A 16,183-nucleotide genomic window follows, 5' to 3' on the forward strand; every position below is an offset into this window, starting at 1 on the left:
CTAAAGAAAATGCTTTTTTCCAGGTCTAACAGAAAATACACATTTTACTGAATCACCACTAACCTGACAAATAACAAAGGAAAAGGTGTTTGCACACCCCATTCCCATTTTTCCCCCCTTCCTCTTCCTCCTTGTATTAAAAGGGTACAGAACTCAGGGACAGGCACTTTAGGAACATACAGTCACTTTTTTCCCCTTTTACTCACTTCTCTGTGCACTGAGGTGTGAAAAGCCATTTTGGGCATCTCCAAGCTATTATCCTCCTCTCCCTGGAAGATGAAACATTGGGAAACCAAAGGGAGAGATGGGACTGGTAGCTCTGGGGCTGCTGCTGCTTTTCTGGTGCGGCCCCTGCCCTAAACCAGGACATGTCCATTCCCCACAGTCCCCTTCCCTTCCCTGCATTGTTTCCAGCAAATTCTCCACATACACAGTCCCTGTCTCACACAGGGTCCCTGAGAGCCCCTTCCAGGCCCTAAAGAGGCTCCAACAGAGCTGGAAAGGGACTGGGGACAAGGCATGGAGGGACAGGACACAGGGAATGGCTTCCCACTGCCAGAGGGCAGGGAGAGATGGGATATTGGGAAGGAATTGCTGGCTGGGAGGGTGGGGAGGCCCTGGCCCATGTTGGGCAGAGAAGCTGTGGCTGCCCCTGGATCCCTGGAAGTGTCCAAGGCCAGGTTGGACGGGGCTTGGAGCAACCTGGGCTGGTGGAAGGTGTCCCTGCCCAGGGCAGGGGGTGGCACTGGATGGGCTTTAATTTCCCTTCCAACCAAACCATTCCAGGATTCTGGGATCTTAAGATTTATATTTTTACATCTTTCTGGGTAGCAGCCACTGCTGGTCATTTCATATGTTTTTACCCAAAAACCACCTTAACCCCATGGACCCGGTTTGGGTCGGAGAGGAAGGAGGCACCAAAGCAGGAGGCCATGACCACCCCACCCCATCCCATCCCATCCCCTGAGCCCTCCCAGAGCCCCAGGGGCAGCAGCACAGCCAGAGCCCCCCAGTCCATCTGTCCCAGCCCAGACCCACCTCTGAGCTCACAAGGAACCGGCACAGACCCCAGAACAGAGATCCTACTGTGGAATGGGGGATCCTACTGTAGAATGGGAGATCCCACTGCCTGCAGGTCCTTCCTGACTGTGTCTGTGTGGGTGCTGCTCTCAGGGGGATGTGCCCAACACTAATGAGCCATTAACTCCAATTAGAAGCCCCTGTGGGAGCAGAGCCCTGAGCCCAGACAGTTGTGCTGATGAATTAATTCCTCCCTCAGAGCCAGGTCCCCTGGGCCACAGCTCCCAGGGAATGGTATTTACCTTCATCCTACTCCTGGAGACACATTCCTGGGGGGATATATACACCCCAACATGGAATTCCATGGTCTGGGTGGGAAGGGACCTCAAAGCCCATCCCATTCCACCCCCTGCCATGGGCAGGGTCACCTTCCACCAGCCCAGGTTGCTCCAAGCCCTGTCCAACCTGACCTTGGACACTTCCAGGGATCCAGGGGCAGCCACAGCTTCTCTGCCCAACCTGTGCCATGGCCTCACCATCTCAAGCCACAAATGTCCCCTGATATCCAGTCTGGAGTGGAAAGATGGGATGGTTTCACTGGCATCACGGATCAAACAACATCCCCACGCATGTTTTTTTGGGGAAGGTTTTAAATTCTTAAGCTCTTCCAGGTGAAAAATAAATGAAAAATCCACTTTTGTTATGTATGAGGTGCTCGGCACAAAGCACTATATAAATTTTTCAGAGCTTTAAAGACCTGCCCAGGTCTGGCTGCTGAGCAAAACTGCACAAAACAGCCACGAGCAGGGAAATCTTGCAGGGCTTGAAAGGAAATATTAAATATAAATCTGTGCTACTTCATCACATTAAGCACTGAACATTAAGTCAGCAGCATTAAGTCAGCAATGTTCCACTGTGGGAAATTTCCTCCCCATTACTGGGGGAATTTAAAGCATCTGCAGCATAATGAGGAGGAGGGAAGGAGCTGGAATGCTGGGAATGTGCTCAGGTCTGTGTCCTGTTGGATGACTGCAGGCAAAATATGGGAAGTGTCACGGTATGAAATCAAAGGGCAAAAAAATGAATCATTAACGGGGCTCTGAAGGGAAGTTTGGTACACGTGGAGAGCTCTATCTGGTACCTGATGGAGCAGCTGGAACCAAACACACTTGACAGGAACTTGATCCCAGAATCATTTAGGTTGGAAAAGCCCTCCCAGACCATCGAGTCCAACCTGTGACCCATCCCCACCTTGTCACCCAGCCCAGAGCACTGAGAGCCATGGCCAGTCCTTCCTTGGACACAACTTGCTCAGTCCATTTATGACAGAAGCTGTGGCTGCCCCTGGATGCCTGGAAGTGTCCAAGGCCAGGCTGGATGGGGCTTGGAGCAACCTGGGCTGGTGGAAGGTGTCCCTGCCCATGGCAGGGGGTGGGATGAAGTGAGTTTTAAGGTCCCTTCCCACCCAAACTGTTCTGTGATTCCATGTTCTTTATTATCTTTGCACTCCAAGGACACAATTTTAACTTTCAAGTTGTTCCAGTTCTTGGTTACTCCAATCCCAAAAACACTCCAGAAGCCAAAATCAGCCCAATCCCCACATCCAGCCCCCTTTAAAGCACTGTGGGTTCCCTGGAGAAGCCCCTTTGCAGTGCAAGGTCCTGACCCAGCCAAAGCCATGGACAGGAGGGAGACAGAGAGACCCCCCAGCCCAGCCCTGGCCTGACACATGTCCTTAATCACCAGCAATTAGTCCTGCCGTGTCCTGGGTTATTCCTGCAGGAGCTGGGAGCCTCTGCTTTGTCCTGAGTGATCCTGCTGCACACACAGGTCGATACCTTAACGAGGAGCCCAGGAAATCTCATTAGAAAAATCACTACTCCAGGAGGCCGCCTCATTTTGGCCCCATCCATCTCTGCATTTTCCTGCTCTCCCTCCTGAGATCCATCCAAAGGAAACAGGAGGTGATTCCTGATGGGACTGGGGTGCCTGACTGACACTACAGCAGCTGTGGGACCTCACAGCACCCCAAAGTCATCACCCCAAAAAATCTCAGCATGGTTTGGGCTGGAAGGGAAATTAAGGATCATCCAGTGCCACCCCCTGCCATGGGCAGGGACACCTTCCACCAGCCCAGGTTGCTCCAACCTGGCCTTGGACACTTCCAGGGATCCAGGAGCAGCCACAGCTTCTCTGGGCAACCTGTGCCAGGGCCTCCCCACCCTCCCAGGGAAGGATTTCTCCGTAATCTCCACTCTAAATCAACCCTCCTGCAGTTTGAAGCCGTTCCCCTTGTCCTTGTCACTCTCCCCGAATCCTTTATAATTTCTGACCAAACCTGAGCAGGAAGAATCCTCCCAGGAAATAAATGGAATAAATCTGGAACAGCAGGAAGAATCTGTTAGATCCCAGAAAATTATTTTTTTTTAAAAAACTCAAACTTTCTGAGACTTCTGGGGTGAATTCCATGAGCTCCTCAACATCTTTCCACGGAAATACACGGAAATTGTGCTAAATGCCTCTCAGCATTTCGGGATCCTCAGCCCATTAAGAGACACTTCAGCAAGTCATACGTGAGAGGAGATGGAAATCTGGTAGGATTAAGAAAAAAAAGGTTCTTTTTGCAATGTTAATTCCCCCTCTTTTGCTTGGATTTCTCTCCCCACCTCCCAGGAGCGCCAGGAACGCACAGCTGGGGACCGGGAAAGCAGCAGCCACAAAAAGCAAAGGGATTTTTTTTTTTTTGTCTACCAACTTGCCAAAATATATTTTCCTCCAAGCAAAGACCAAGCATGAAAAAATTGCAGTCTTAGGAGTTAATTGACTGGAAAGTTATAAATAACTGGAAGGGGAGAATTAGAGCTGAAGTGCAGAACTGACCCTGTCAGCAGGAACAGCCGGGAGTGAGAACCTCCCGACAGGAATAACAGAGCCAGCCCTGAGCCTGAACTGCACAGGGTAAAAACCAGGGAATCATGGAATCACAGCATGGGTTGGGCTGGAAGGGACCTAAAGCCCATCCAGTGCCACCCCCTGCCATGGGCAGGGACACCTTCCACCAGCCCAGGTTGCTCCAAGCCCCGTCCAACCTGGCCTTGGACACTTCCAGGGATCCAGGGGCAGCCACAGCTTCTCTGCCCAACCTGGGCCAGGGCCTCCCCACCTTCCCAGCCAGCAATTCCTTCCCAATATCCCATCTCTCCCTGCCCTCTGGCAGTGGGAAGCCATTCCCTGTATCCTGTCCCTCCATCCCTTGTCCCCAGTCCCTCTCCAGCTCTCCTGGAGCCCCTTTAGGCCCTGCAAGGGGCTCTCAGCTCTCCCTGGACCCTTCTCTTCTCCAGGGGAACCCCCCCAGCTCTCCCAGCCTGGCTCCAGAGCAGAGGGGCTCCAGCCCTGGAGCATCTCCATGGCCTCCTCTGGACTCTCTCCAGCAGCTCCACATCCCTGTGCTGCTGTTCCCAGGGCTGGAGCAGCTCTGCAGGGGGGTCTCACCTGAGGGGGCAGAGGGGCAGGATCCTCCCCTCCCTGCTGGTCACACTGAGTCCAGAGGCACCTGCACACCCTGATCCAGTGCCCTGTTCTTGGCAAACACATCCTACCCCCCTCCCATCATCTCCCCAGGATCTAGTCTGAAAACATAGAGGTTCAGACCCCACCACTCGAACCAGGAGGGCTGAGTTTCTCTGCAGTGAGGTTTGGGATTTGTTAATGTGCTGCACAATATGTTCAAGGGCTGCAGAGAGTCAGTAAGGACGAGAAAAAAAGACAATGAGCCTCTGATAAATCCTGCAATTCGAGGAGGAAGAGCTGCTCCAGCATCCCCAGCACCCTCTCCCAGTGCTGTGATGACACAGAGAGATAAAAACCCTTTGAACCCCTTCACGGTCACTAATGAGCTTATTTTTGACTTCGAGATTAACTCAGTGCAAAGAGCCAAGATAATGATCTGCAGTGGATGGCTCCAATAGCAGATCAGTCCTAAATAACTGGACCTTGTCCAGTGGGATGAGTCCTGAGCACAGGCAGGAGCCAGGACTGGGCAGGGGCTCCAGCCCCCAGCCCCGGGAGCATCGTGCCCACAGGGCTCAGCCCCACCCTGGGGGCACACAGCCCATCCTCCTCACCCCTTCCTGCTCCACCTGCTCCCCCCAGATCCCACAAAACCAGCCCAGCCAGGGAAGGGAGGCGGGAGGACGAGTCCCCCCCAGGGAGGGTGTCACAGCCTCCTGCACTGCAGGAGCCTCCAGGCTGTTCCCAGCCCCAGCACAGTTTCTCCTCCCTAAAATCCTGAACTCCTGATGACATTTTGGATGGTTCCCCTGAAACATCACAGCCTTTTACCCACGACTTCTTCCCCTTCTCCTGCCAAAGGATTTTATCGTCATTTAGCTGGTTGGAAGGAGCACTAAGTGGAGGTTTGATTGTGTAACACACAAAGAGCTAAAGCAGCCCTCTGCTTCAGCTTCAGTCTCACCTCAAAAAAAAAACCCAAAGAAACAGCAGCAGACACACAACAAGGCTTTGAACAGAAACCATGACTATTTTATGACACCCATAAAACCCCTGAGCCCCCAGTTGGTACCAAAACCTTCAACAACCCCCTCCGTGTTACAGTGCTGTAAACAAAGAACAGTGAGCACAAAGGTATCCAGGACGAGGGACAGGTATCCATGGAAAAGACAGCTGGGCATTTTCTGGCAGGTTTTAACAGCCAGCACATCTGCCAGAGGCAGGTGCCCTGCTGAAGAGTATTTAAACAAAAGATAAACAACACTTCAGAGCCATCAGTTGGTTGCTGACAGAATCGACAGCACCAGCAATAATTCATGGAGGGGAAGTGGCCAGGGAAAGGCTGGATTTCCAGGTGATCCAGGGTGTTAAATAAGGAGTGGAAATAGGCTGCTACATAAAAATAATGGCTCAGGCTTCAACAGAATAAACAAAACGGGCTGGTCTGGGTTGGAAGGGGCCTCAGAGATAAGCTCCAACCCCCCAACATTCTCCCCCCCAGCACAAGCCAAGGGCTGGGCCAGGCTGGAGATCCCCAGTGGAGACAAGCCCGTGATTAATAAACCCCAGCCCTCCAACAGACAGAGTCAGTAGGTCATTCCTCATCTTCCCAGAGCTTAATGGCTGTAATTCCATTGTTCCTGCTGCCCTCCATCCCCTCCTCCCTCATCCCAGAGGACTCTTCCCTCCACCCTTCCCACCAGGAAGGCCACATTCCCTTTCTGATGTTTCATTTACAAACCCACACGGAAAGGATTTAGTCTGAATTTCCAAAGGGTGAAGTGCAGCTACTTATCTCCCTTTTTTTTTCCCCAGAATTAAACAATTTCCAGCTACTGGGCATCCATTTTCCCACCAAACAACCTGTTTCTCTGTACCTAAAGCAGAAATTGAGATGCATCCACAGAATATCATAAAATTCTGGAATGGTTTGGGTTGGAAGGGTCCTTAAAGCTCATTTTTTCCAACCCCCTGCTCTGAGCAGGGACATTTCTCCTGGAATGCTTTATGCTCCAGCTCAGGATGAGCATTTGGTGTCTTCACAGCCAAATTCTCAGGCAAAAGAGTAAAAACCTTTGGGTTTGTGACAAATGAGATTGAAGAGCAAGAAAACCACCTGAAAACTGAAGGAGGCTGATGCTCAGCAGTGACTGCCCAGAATTTCCAAGTAATGAAAAGGTAGAAGGAATTTTTTAATTTTGAAGACAATGAACATTTCTGATCATGTGGAAGAAAGGAACAAAGTACAAACTGCTCTAACCCCTTGTTTTCACCAATGCAATATGAATTAATCCTGATTTACAAACTGAAGTCAAGCCAGAAGGGCTTCACTGAGCTGCTCAGCAGCTGCAAGCCCTTCCCAGGAATTATCAGTATTTCCAACTTCAATTTTTGACCCTTGATATTAAAAATATTTGCTGATTTCCCCCCCCATCACTCCCCTGCTGCCTCAGAAAGGGACAACACCAACACTCCCATCACATGGAGCAGCTCCTGGATCCAGGGATGCTCCAGTGAGGAGGAAGAGGAAGGGGACAGGTCATTACACCCCATCAGGTTCACTCCACATCCCAAAAAAAAAACCACTGCACAAAGCAAGAAAACAATTTTCATCAGCCAGAAGAGAGCAGGGTTGAAGCAAGGGCCAAAATGGATTTGTCAGAGCAAATCAGGTCAAATGGGCTTAATTTCCTTCCCAGGCAGAAGGACAGGGCTGCTGAGGGGACAGAGCTGGGCTGCTGCAGGGATCCAGGGTGTTTAAAGGGTATTCTGCAGTAAAATTGAAAAACTGGAGGAAAAAAAAGAGAGATATGCAAAATATCAGGAAATTATACAAGTGCAGCTCTTGGAAGTAGGAATTTATTTGCTGCACTAATAGAAAATGGAAGATTTTCCTTTTATCTCCCAGTTAGTTCCATTTAAAGCAACAGCCTTGCTGGAAACCCCAGCCTGGTCTTCACAGGATCATGGAATGGTTCAATTGGAAAAGCCCTCCAAGATCACAAAGTCCAACCATCCCCCAGCCCTGCCCAGGCCACCACTGACCCCTGTCCCCAAGGGCCACATCCACAGGGTTTGGAAATCCCTCCAGGCATGGGGACTCCACCCCAATTCCATAAAGGAATTGTCCCTGACACCCAACCTGCCCCTCTCCTGGCCATTTCCAGGCCATGAGCCCTCAGGTGAGTGAGGGTGTGAGGAACCCACTGGGAGGGACCTGCTGGGAGCTCAAATATTTAAGAACATGCAAAACTCATCACTCAAATTGCACCAGCAATTAAAATGCTTCCTGAATTCAGCCCAAATCAGCCATCCACGGATGAGTATTTTCATCCTGGGTCCAAAGTATTCTGCAGGACCTGTTTATTTAGGATGTGCAGTGCCCCATTTCCACATGTGGGAAATAAAATGCCTCTCAGGTTCCTGCTGGCTCAAACTCAGACTCTGGCACAACCCACAGGGGTTGAGCAGGGCTTTAAGCTGATGTTGTCCAACATCATTGTCCTGCCTCCAGCACTGTGGTCATTGCAGACAAAAAAATATGAAAAATCCCTAAATCATTTGTCCAGCTCGGCAGAGAGGCAGCAATGGTGAGAGGACAAGAAAAAAATGAAGATCTCCAATTTATGGTTATCAACAGAAAAAAACAACTGGCAAGAAACTGGCCCAGGCTGCCCAGAGAAGCCTCTGGATCCCTGGAAGTGCCCAAGGCCAGGTTGGACAGGGCTTGGAGCTACCTGGGCTGGTGGAAGGTGTCCCTGCCCATGGCAGGAGGTGGCACTGGATGGGTTTTAAGGTCCCTTCCAACCCAAACCATTCCAGGATCACGATTCATTAGCACTAAAAATGCTTTTTTCCCCTTTTCTGGCCGAGCTGATGGTGGCTGTGCTGCCCCTGAGCAGCAGCTCCAGGAGGGCAGAGGGAAGCTGGTGCTGAAGGTCCCAGGCCCAGCTCATGCCCTCTGGCTGTGCCAAACCTCTGCCTTTGCCCACACCACCAACCCAGACTGGTTTTCCACTGAGGGATTTTACGTAACAGCAGCACTGGAAAAAGAGCTGCTGAACTGCCAAGATGGGGAATTTTTAATTGCTATCTTATCATGTCTAGGTTATGCCTAAAAAAATATTAAAAATATAAATAAGTAAAGAGAGAAAAAAGCCACTTTGGTGATGTGAAATTGCTGAGTTGTTCTTTTCCTGTCACCCTCCCTTTACTGATGTCTCAGCACCCAGAGGTGCTCCTGGGCAACTGAGTCTTGGTGGCCCTGCTGGAGCAGTGGGGCTTGGGTCACAGGGCCTTCAAAAGTCCCACCCAACCTCAGGCATCTGTCAGTCCGTGGTATTTGGCAGAGGAGTGGTTTGGAAAGGTGGATTCCAGGAGATTCAGCCCCTGAGTCACCCCTGGGGAACCACTCCGGTCCCGTTCCACCGAGGCAGGACACAAGGACTCCAGGACACAAGGACTCCCTCACCAAAGACCTTGACCTACAGGTGACTCCACACTCCAGATCCCTGCTCCTGACAGATTCCTGCCATTCCCAGGCTGACAGAGGACCCAGAGTGATCCAAGGCCAGCCATCCCTGGGGGAGCAGCACCAGCACAGGGGACGCTCTGCAAGAGGCAGCTCTGGACTGGGAGCTCCTGACCCACCTCTCCACCCAAACTGCTGCCCTGTCCACACAGTGAGATGGGTGATTCCTTAGGAACACCAAGAGCTGGTCACAAAATCTGCTGTCAGACAGTGGGGAAGGAGAGGATGAAGAGGGACAACCCTCTAGCTCTCAAATGATGCAGTATTTGGATACCACTTAGTTCCTCCACCACCTCCAGAGGGTTTTCCCTCTTCCATCCTTTGCCCACATTTGCGCAAAAAAAAAAAAAACACTCCAGAATCTGAATGGCAAGACAAAACCAAATTAAGTATATTGACCTTTAAAGGTCCCTCCCAACCCAAACCAATCTATAATTCCATGATACTTTACACTCCACATTTAAAGCTGTACATTTGTATCAAGGTTTCTTCAAGGCAAAGCAACCCTGAGAATGACACACAAGAAAAACACTTTGAAATGGTTGTAGAAATGATCTAAATCCTGTTAGTTCTCAGATCTGTATCACAGCTCTTTGTTCCCTCGAGTTGTTGAGTTCTGCCATCACCCCCATGTATCTGTTGCTGAGGGAAACCTTCCTGTGGAGACCTGTGGTTCCATAATTCAAATTACTCATGTTTTTAAAAGTAAAACCAGTGGAATAAGCCTTTGATGCCATCTCTATTTATTTAATTAAAAAGCCTGGCAGGCTGTTTGATTTCTTTAATCAGAAAACGATGTTAAAAGGTTTCTGAAGCAGCATTTAATGAGTTTGGAGAAGGGATGCACATCCCATTCCTGCCAGGTTTTGTACACTCCAGGTTCTTATCCAGTGCTCATTTTTTAGCAATTTTAGAGGCCTACTGATAAGTCACAGGATAATACAGGAATTGTAAAGGGCTGTGTAATCCTAAACACATCCAGAAGGAGAATCCAGGGGGAAGTCAAAGCTTGTTCTCCCCATGAGCACCCCCAGGAAGGTTTGACAACAGAGCTTCACGTTCCCCATCACAATAATGAGAGATGAGAACAAGGGGTTGGAAAATAAACACTCTGTCCTTCAAAATTACATGTTATCAGAATAACAGAGGGGTTGAAGATCTATCAGAATAAACCCCAAATGATCAGCAATTACCCTTGTGAATCACAACCATCCTTGGGTCCTGAAAAGCCATTGGAACATAGCCAGGAAACACTCCAAAAAATGGGAACAAACCCAATGCCAGCACTGAGCATCCTCCAGCATTCCCAGGGAAAGCTCCTGGGCCTGGTGTTGGGATGAGCTCAGAGCACTCCCCATACAGGAGTTTTAGGTCACAGAATCCCAGACTGGTTTGGGTTGGTAGGGATCTTAAAGCCCATCCAGTGCCACCCCCTGCCATGGGCAGGGACACCTTCCACCAGCCCAGGTTGCTCCAAGCCCCGTCCAACCTGGCCTTGGACACTTCCAGGGATCCAGGGGCAGCCACAGCTTCTCTGGGCAACCTGTGCCAGAGCCTCCTCACCCTGCCAGCCAGGAATTTCCCCCTGATGTCCAACCTAAGTCTTCCCTCTTTTAGTTAAATCCCCTTGTCCTGTCATGAGGAGAGGCAGGAGCCCCCCTCAGTCACCTCAGGCATCCTGGGCTGTGACCCCTCCTGTGACCTCACAAAAAATCTGTCTGCTGAGATATTTTGCCAAAAGAAAGGGATGCTCGGAAAGGGCCAAGTCCCCCTGGGAGGGAAAGGAGAGCCTGGCTTTGCCCAGCTCAGCCCTGATGTCCCAGGGAGGTCCAGGAGGGGTCAGAGGCCCCAGGGTCCCTCCCTCCCTCCAGGGATGTGCTGCCTCTGCTCCCCACTTTCCACATCTTATTATCCAAACAACCTAAAACCTGTAATTAAGGAGGGTAAGGAAAGCATAAAGAAATGTTTATATATCCAGAAATTAAAATTTCAGTGATGAGGCAGTAAATTAACTTAATCAAGTTGGGAGGCATCTATGAGAAATCATTTTTATATGGTTTAATGAGAGAAGGCATTGGAAATGGTGATTTTAATCAGCCAAGTGGGATTTATAAGCAAGAAGATCCTGCTTAAACAACTCATTAGACAGCTCCAAAAAAATCTTTACTGCCTCTGCAGACAGTCAAAACAAAATTTATTGTGTGTATTTACTAATTCCCTAAACCCCTCGGCGGTGTCGCAGATCAAAAGTCAACGGATTAAAGCAGGAAAGAAAGAGGGGAAAAAATCTCCATAAGCACCTGCTGGAGCAAAGCAAGAAGCTCCAAGTCCAGATGAAAAGACACACATGGCTCAACCCAACGATATCTGGCTCCTAAATCCCTGTTTATTATAAACATATAGAGGGAGAAACACTCAACACCTTCTAATCCTTGTTGTAATTTGTGAGGGACTTGCACCCTGGTGATAGTGGAGGACTGGAATGAGAATAACATGGAAAATGGGAAGGTTAATGGGATCCTTCATCCTGGAATTCTGTGATTCCCTGATTTATCAGCCCGTCTGCCTGGCTGTCCAGCCAGGAGTGGTGGCACAGGAGCCAAGGGGCACATCCAGGGCTGGGGAAAACTCCTCCTAAAACTGCTGCTCTGCTCAGCAACATTCCCTGCTTGGGAAGGCAGATCCAAGCGGAATTAACTGGTTTTATAAGGAAACATTAGAGCTGAGTCCAATTCTAAACACAAAAGGTAGTTTCACAAGCAGCATTTCACAGAATCACAGAACAGTTTGGGTCAGAACGGTCCTTGAGGATCATCTAATTCTGAGTCTCAAAATCCAGCACAATTTCAACTCAACTTAATGACACAGAATGATGAGGATTTTTTCCTGCAGTAACACATTTGAGGGGATTGAAAACCACTACAAAGGCAGCTGTACAGGCTGAAAGGTGGAAGATCTTCCCTCTGCACTAAACATCTGGTTTCCTCATGGGATGCAAGAGAAAACCCCGGTAGGAGCAGGGGTTGGAGCAGAGTCCCCCTCCAGGGGCTGCTCTGAGACCTGCACAGCTTTCACTCCTAATTAAATTCACTCTGCTCCCAGTAGGACCAACAGAACGTTGTGATTGTACCTCAAAACTCAAAATCAAAGGCAACACAGCGAGGTCTGGGACAGCAGCAGCAGGAAGGGACCTCTGTAGGAAGCTGGGAGGGCTGGGAGGCAGCAGGAGCATCTCCTGAGGGACCAGTTGGGCTGATCTGCAGCACAGCACCCCACACCACCCCACCTTCCTCTCTGCTCAGCCTGGGCTTTGACCTCAGTCTGCTCCTGCTGGGCTCGACCGGACCAGACACAACAGGACCCCCCAAACCCTCCTCCCACCCTCTTCCCATCGGTCCCACCTCAAACACTCCCAGCTGGAACTTCAGTCCAGCTGCAAACCAACCACAGGTCATCGAATCTTCCTCCAACCTGCTGCCCACAGGACCCTCCTGATCCCTCAGGGTGGTCCCTGGTGGGACCCAGGGGTGCCCCCAACCCTCTCCCACCCCTCAGAACCCACCAGAAAAGCCTTTCCACATGCACGACCTACTCACTGACTTTCCAAGATAAAAAAAAAAAAAAAACAAACCACCAAACAAGCCCTGTTTTCACACCAACCCAAAAATAGCTCCCTGGTTCCCAAACGACTGCAAGTTATTTCTGTTCCTTCCACGCCAGCAGAGATTGGAGGCTCGTGTGGCACCGCTGGCACCACGGGACACGGGCACAGCCAGGACAAGGACACACAGCCCTGGTCTCCCAGCAGTTCCACCTCCAAAACCTCCCCCAGAACCACCTGCAAATTGTTGATCATATTCCCAATAATCCCAGACTGGAATCACCCTCAGCAGGTGGGAAGGGGCCTCCAGGACGATCTGCTCCAACCTCTCCTGGCAAGAGCCCGGCCTGGATGAGACGGCCCAGCTGAACCCCCCCAGATCCCTGCTCTGGTTATTCCACAAAGAGAAGAATCCTGGGGGGTTGTGACCTTTTAAAAACACTGTCAGTGCTGAGGCTGATGTGTCTGGACCTCCAGCCCAGCTGCAGGGCTCACACTCCCAGCACCACGCTGACCTTGCAGACAGCTCGGAGTTAAACCCCTCCTTCCCTTGGCAGAGGTGTCCAGGGACACAATCCATGGGAAGGGTTTCCCACATTTACAAACACGGATTGCACATGGATTACTGGCTGTTCCCAGAGCACAACCTCTGCCTTGCCAGATGTTTGGGCTTTAAGGTGACTGACAGGAGAGGTGGGAAGTGAAATAAGGAATGTGCTGGGAGAGCACCAGGATAGAGGTGGGTCCTGCCTTCCTGCAGGTTTTAACCCTCCTGAACTGTCCACTTCTCCTCTCTTACAAAAACCCAGCATCCTCAGATGGGATTGTCCCTTCCCTCACGTCCTTCTCTTCCACACCCAAGCCAGGCTCAGCACAAGGGGCTGCTGGAACCACCCAGGGAAGGCAGAGCCCTGGAGGAAGGATTTTCCCCTCCTCTCCATCATCTTCACCCTCTGACCCCCTCCTGCCATCCCTGGTCCTCCTCCAGCCCTGTCCTCTCCTCCTCCCTCATTTTCTCCCACTGAAAGGTTTTTTTTCTAACTTTAAAACCCTTTCATCCCTTCATGTTTTATCAAGATAGAGCACATTTTGCTCTATTTTGCCCAATATTCAGCTCATCTCACAAAACTAGGTCACAAAATTCGCAGCTTATACGAATTAGGCTTTAAAGACCCAGAAAATCCCTCTTTTGGGCTTTTTTTTTTTTCTCCTTTCTCTGCACAATTTCCAGGTCTAAAATATTTACCAAAACAAACCCAAACACACCACTTTGTTTTAAAATTCCAAGAGTTATTTACAAAATAACTTGTCCTCCGTTATTTTGTTTGAAAACTCTTCTGCAAAGAATGAAAACAAGCCACGTGCATGTTCTGGGCTGCAGGTGAGCCCTGTAAAGCTTCCACCCCAGCAGGGAGTTTTTATGGAAACAGCAGGGAATTTTTGTGGAAATATCAAAGAGTTTTTATGGAAATATCAGGAGGGTTTTGTGGAAATATCAGAGAGTTTTCATGGAAATATCAGGGAGTTTTTATGGAAATATCAAGGAATTTTTATGGAAATATGAAAGTTTTTATGGAAATATCAGGATGGAAGAGCACAGAGGATTCCCCTGTGCTGTCCCAGCCTCCCTGGGACCAGGCTGAGCTGCAGCCTGAGGCTCTTGGATGTGCAAGGAAAAGAGGATGGAAGCACTGGAACACCAACATATGGACCTAAAAATGATCAAAGCTATTCTGAACATTCCCTGGGGCAGGAAGCAGGCTGGGAAATGAAGGCATGGACTCGCTGGCTGCAGGAGCATCACAGCCCAGCCTGGGCTGAGCTGGGGGCACCACGTTCCCAAGCCCCCCCCCCCCAGAGCATCACCACAGCACCAGAACATCCAGGGAGCACCAAAACCCATCACCTTGGTAACACCCACACTGCCAGAATCCCTCCAGGGGCCACAGTTTGGAGGAAAACACAACTTTGGCTGCCCTTCAAAAATTCTGTGCTACGCTGAGTTACTCCAAACTTCATCTTTTTTAAAAAAACAAAACAGGATTAATGAAATTTTGGACCCTATTTTCTTGTTACTAGACCTTGTAGGAGCCTGATACACCAACTCATCCATGCACAGCAAATTTGGTCCAGATAATCCAACAGAATTAATTATCTGAAAAAACAGCCTTTAAAGATCAGGTGTCCATAAATCACCCAGGACAAAGCTCAGAGCCAGGTGTGATGTTCACCTGTTCACCTCTCTGTTATTCTGATGGATATGTGATTGCTAGTTGCACATTTTATTCCATTTCTAACCACACTTTCTCATATTCCACCATTTACTGCACAACTGAACACATATATTCCAAAAGGGATGTTAATGGCAGTGACTTGCCACAGAAATGTGGGGTTGGAGTCTTTCAGTAATTGGAACAATCAGCTCAGCTTTTCCAGCACTGTTAGTGCTGAGGTGACAAACAAATGGCACTTTTTCACTCTCTGAATTTGGGACAGGCTGGCTCCTCTCCAGTTTGGACACTTTCAGAGTATTGCTTTGGGAACATCACTAAATAAAACCTCCTTCTGGATAAAATCCAGCCATCCCTTGAACTTTTTTAAAAGAACAGGTGATGTCCACGAGGTCCTGGGGGATGTTTCCTGCTTTAGCTCCACACAATCCTAGAACATGCTGAGCTGGAAGGACCCACAGGGGCCATGGAGCCCAACCCTTAACCCTGCATGAGCCCATCCCAAGGGTCCCACCATGTGCTGAGGGGATCATCCAGCTCCTAATTCCCGTGGTTGTGTCACCACACAAATCCTGAAAAGCATTTCAGAAGGATATCTGTGAGCACCTGGGGGTGCAGCACCTGCACAGGTGAGATGGGAACCAGGACAGGAGCACTGAGCCAGGAATTCCCCCCCATCCCTGTTTCCTGCCAGCTGGGAACAGTGTCCAGGTTCAGTAGTACCTGGGAACAGGGGCTGGACTGTTCTCCCTTCTGCTATCCTTGGGGTTTTTATTTTTTTTCCTTCCCCCCTGCTTTTTGTTCCTTCTATTTGCCTTTCGCTTCATCTTTTTTTCTCCCATTTTTTTTTCCTTTCCCTTTTCCCTTTTCCCCCCTTTTTTATTTTTTTTTTCCCTTTTCTTTTCTCTTTTTCCTTTTCCTCCTGCTGGCACTGCAGGCAGTTCCTCTCCCTGCCCCCAGGCCCTGGAGCCCCCCTTTCCCAGCCCAGCCCCGGGGGCTGTGCCCCCCCCACTCACCCGTGGTCTCCACGATGCCCTCGAGGATGACGACGATCTCGAACTGCTCTGTCTGCATGCTGCGCTGGGACAGGTCGTAGAAGGGGCTCTTGGAGTCTATCACGTGGCAGATGGTGAGGGGGGACACCAGGAACAGCTGGTCAGCCCCGGTGCTGAAGCCCACGTCCAGCTCCAGCTGATCCAGAGGCAGGAACTCGCCCTCCGGGGTCTGCCGGGACTGGGGAGGGAGAGGCAGAGGCAGGGAAGGGGGTCAGGAGCAGGTTGGGTGTGGGAA

At 50.1% G+C, this 16,183-nt stretch overlaps 1 protein-coding gene across 1 annotated transcript in view; it reads right to left on the bottom strand.

Moving 5' to 3' along the window:
- KCNJ3 (potassium voltage-gated channel subfamily J member 3) overlaps window positions 1-16,120 on the bottom strand; it is a 30,349-nt gene extending 14,229 nt beyond the window's left edge. The window contains exon 1 of the mRNA XM_027656301.1: window positions 15,910-16,120. Coding sequence (XP_027512102.1) covers window positions 15,910-15,967 — 58 coding nt within the window. The 5' untranslated portion in view covers window positions 15,968-16,120. The remainder of the gene's footprint in view (window positions 1-15,909) is intronic.
- Window positions 16,121-16,183: the final 63 nt, after the last annotated feature.

The sequence above is a fragment of the Corapipo altera genome, unplaced genomic scaffold, assembly GCF_003945725.1.
Source record: "Corapipo altera isolate COAL_440 unplaced genomic scaffold, ASM394572v1 68, whole genome shotgun sequence".
Taxonomy (NCBI): Eukaryota; Metazoa; Chordata; class Aves; order Passeriformes; family Pipridae; genus Corapipo; species Corapipo altera.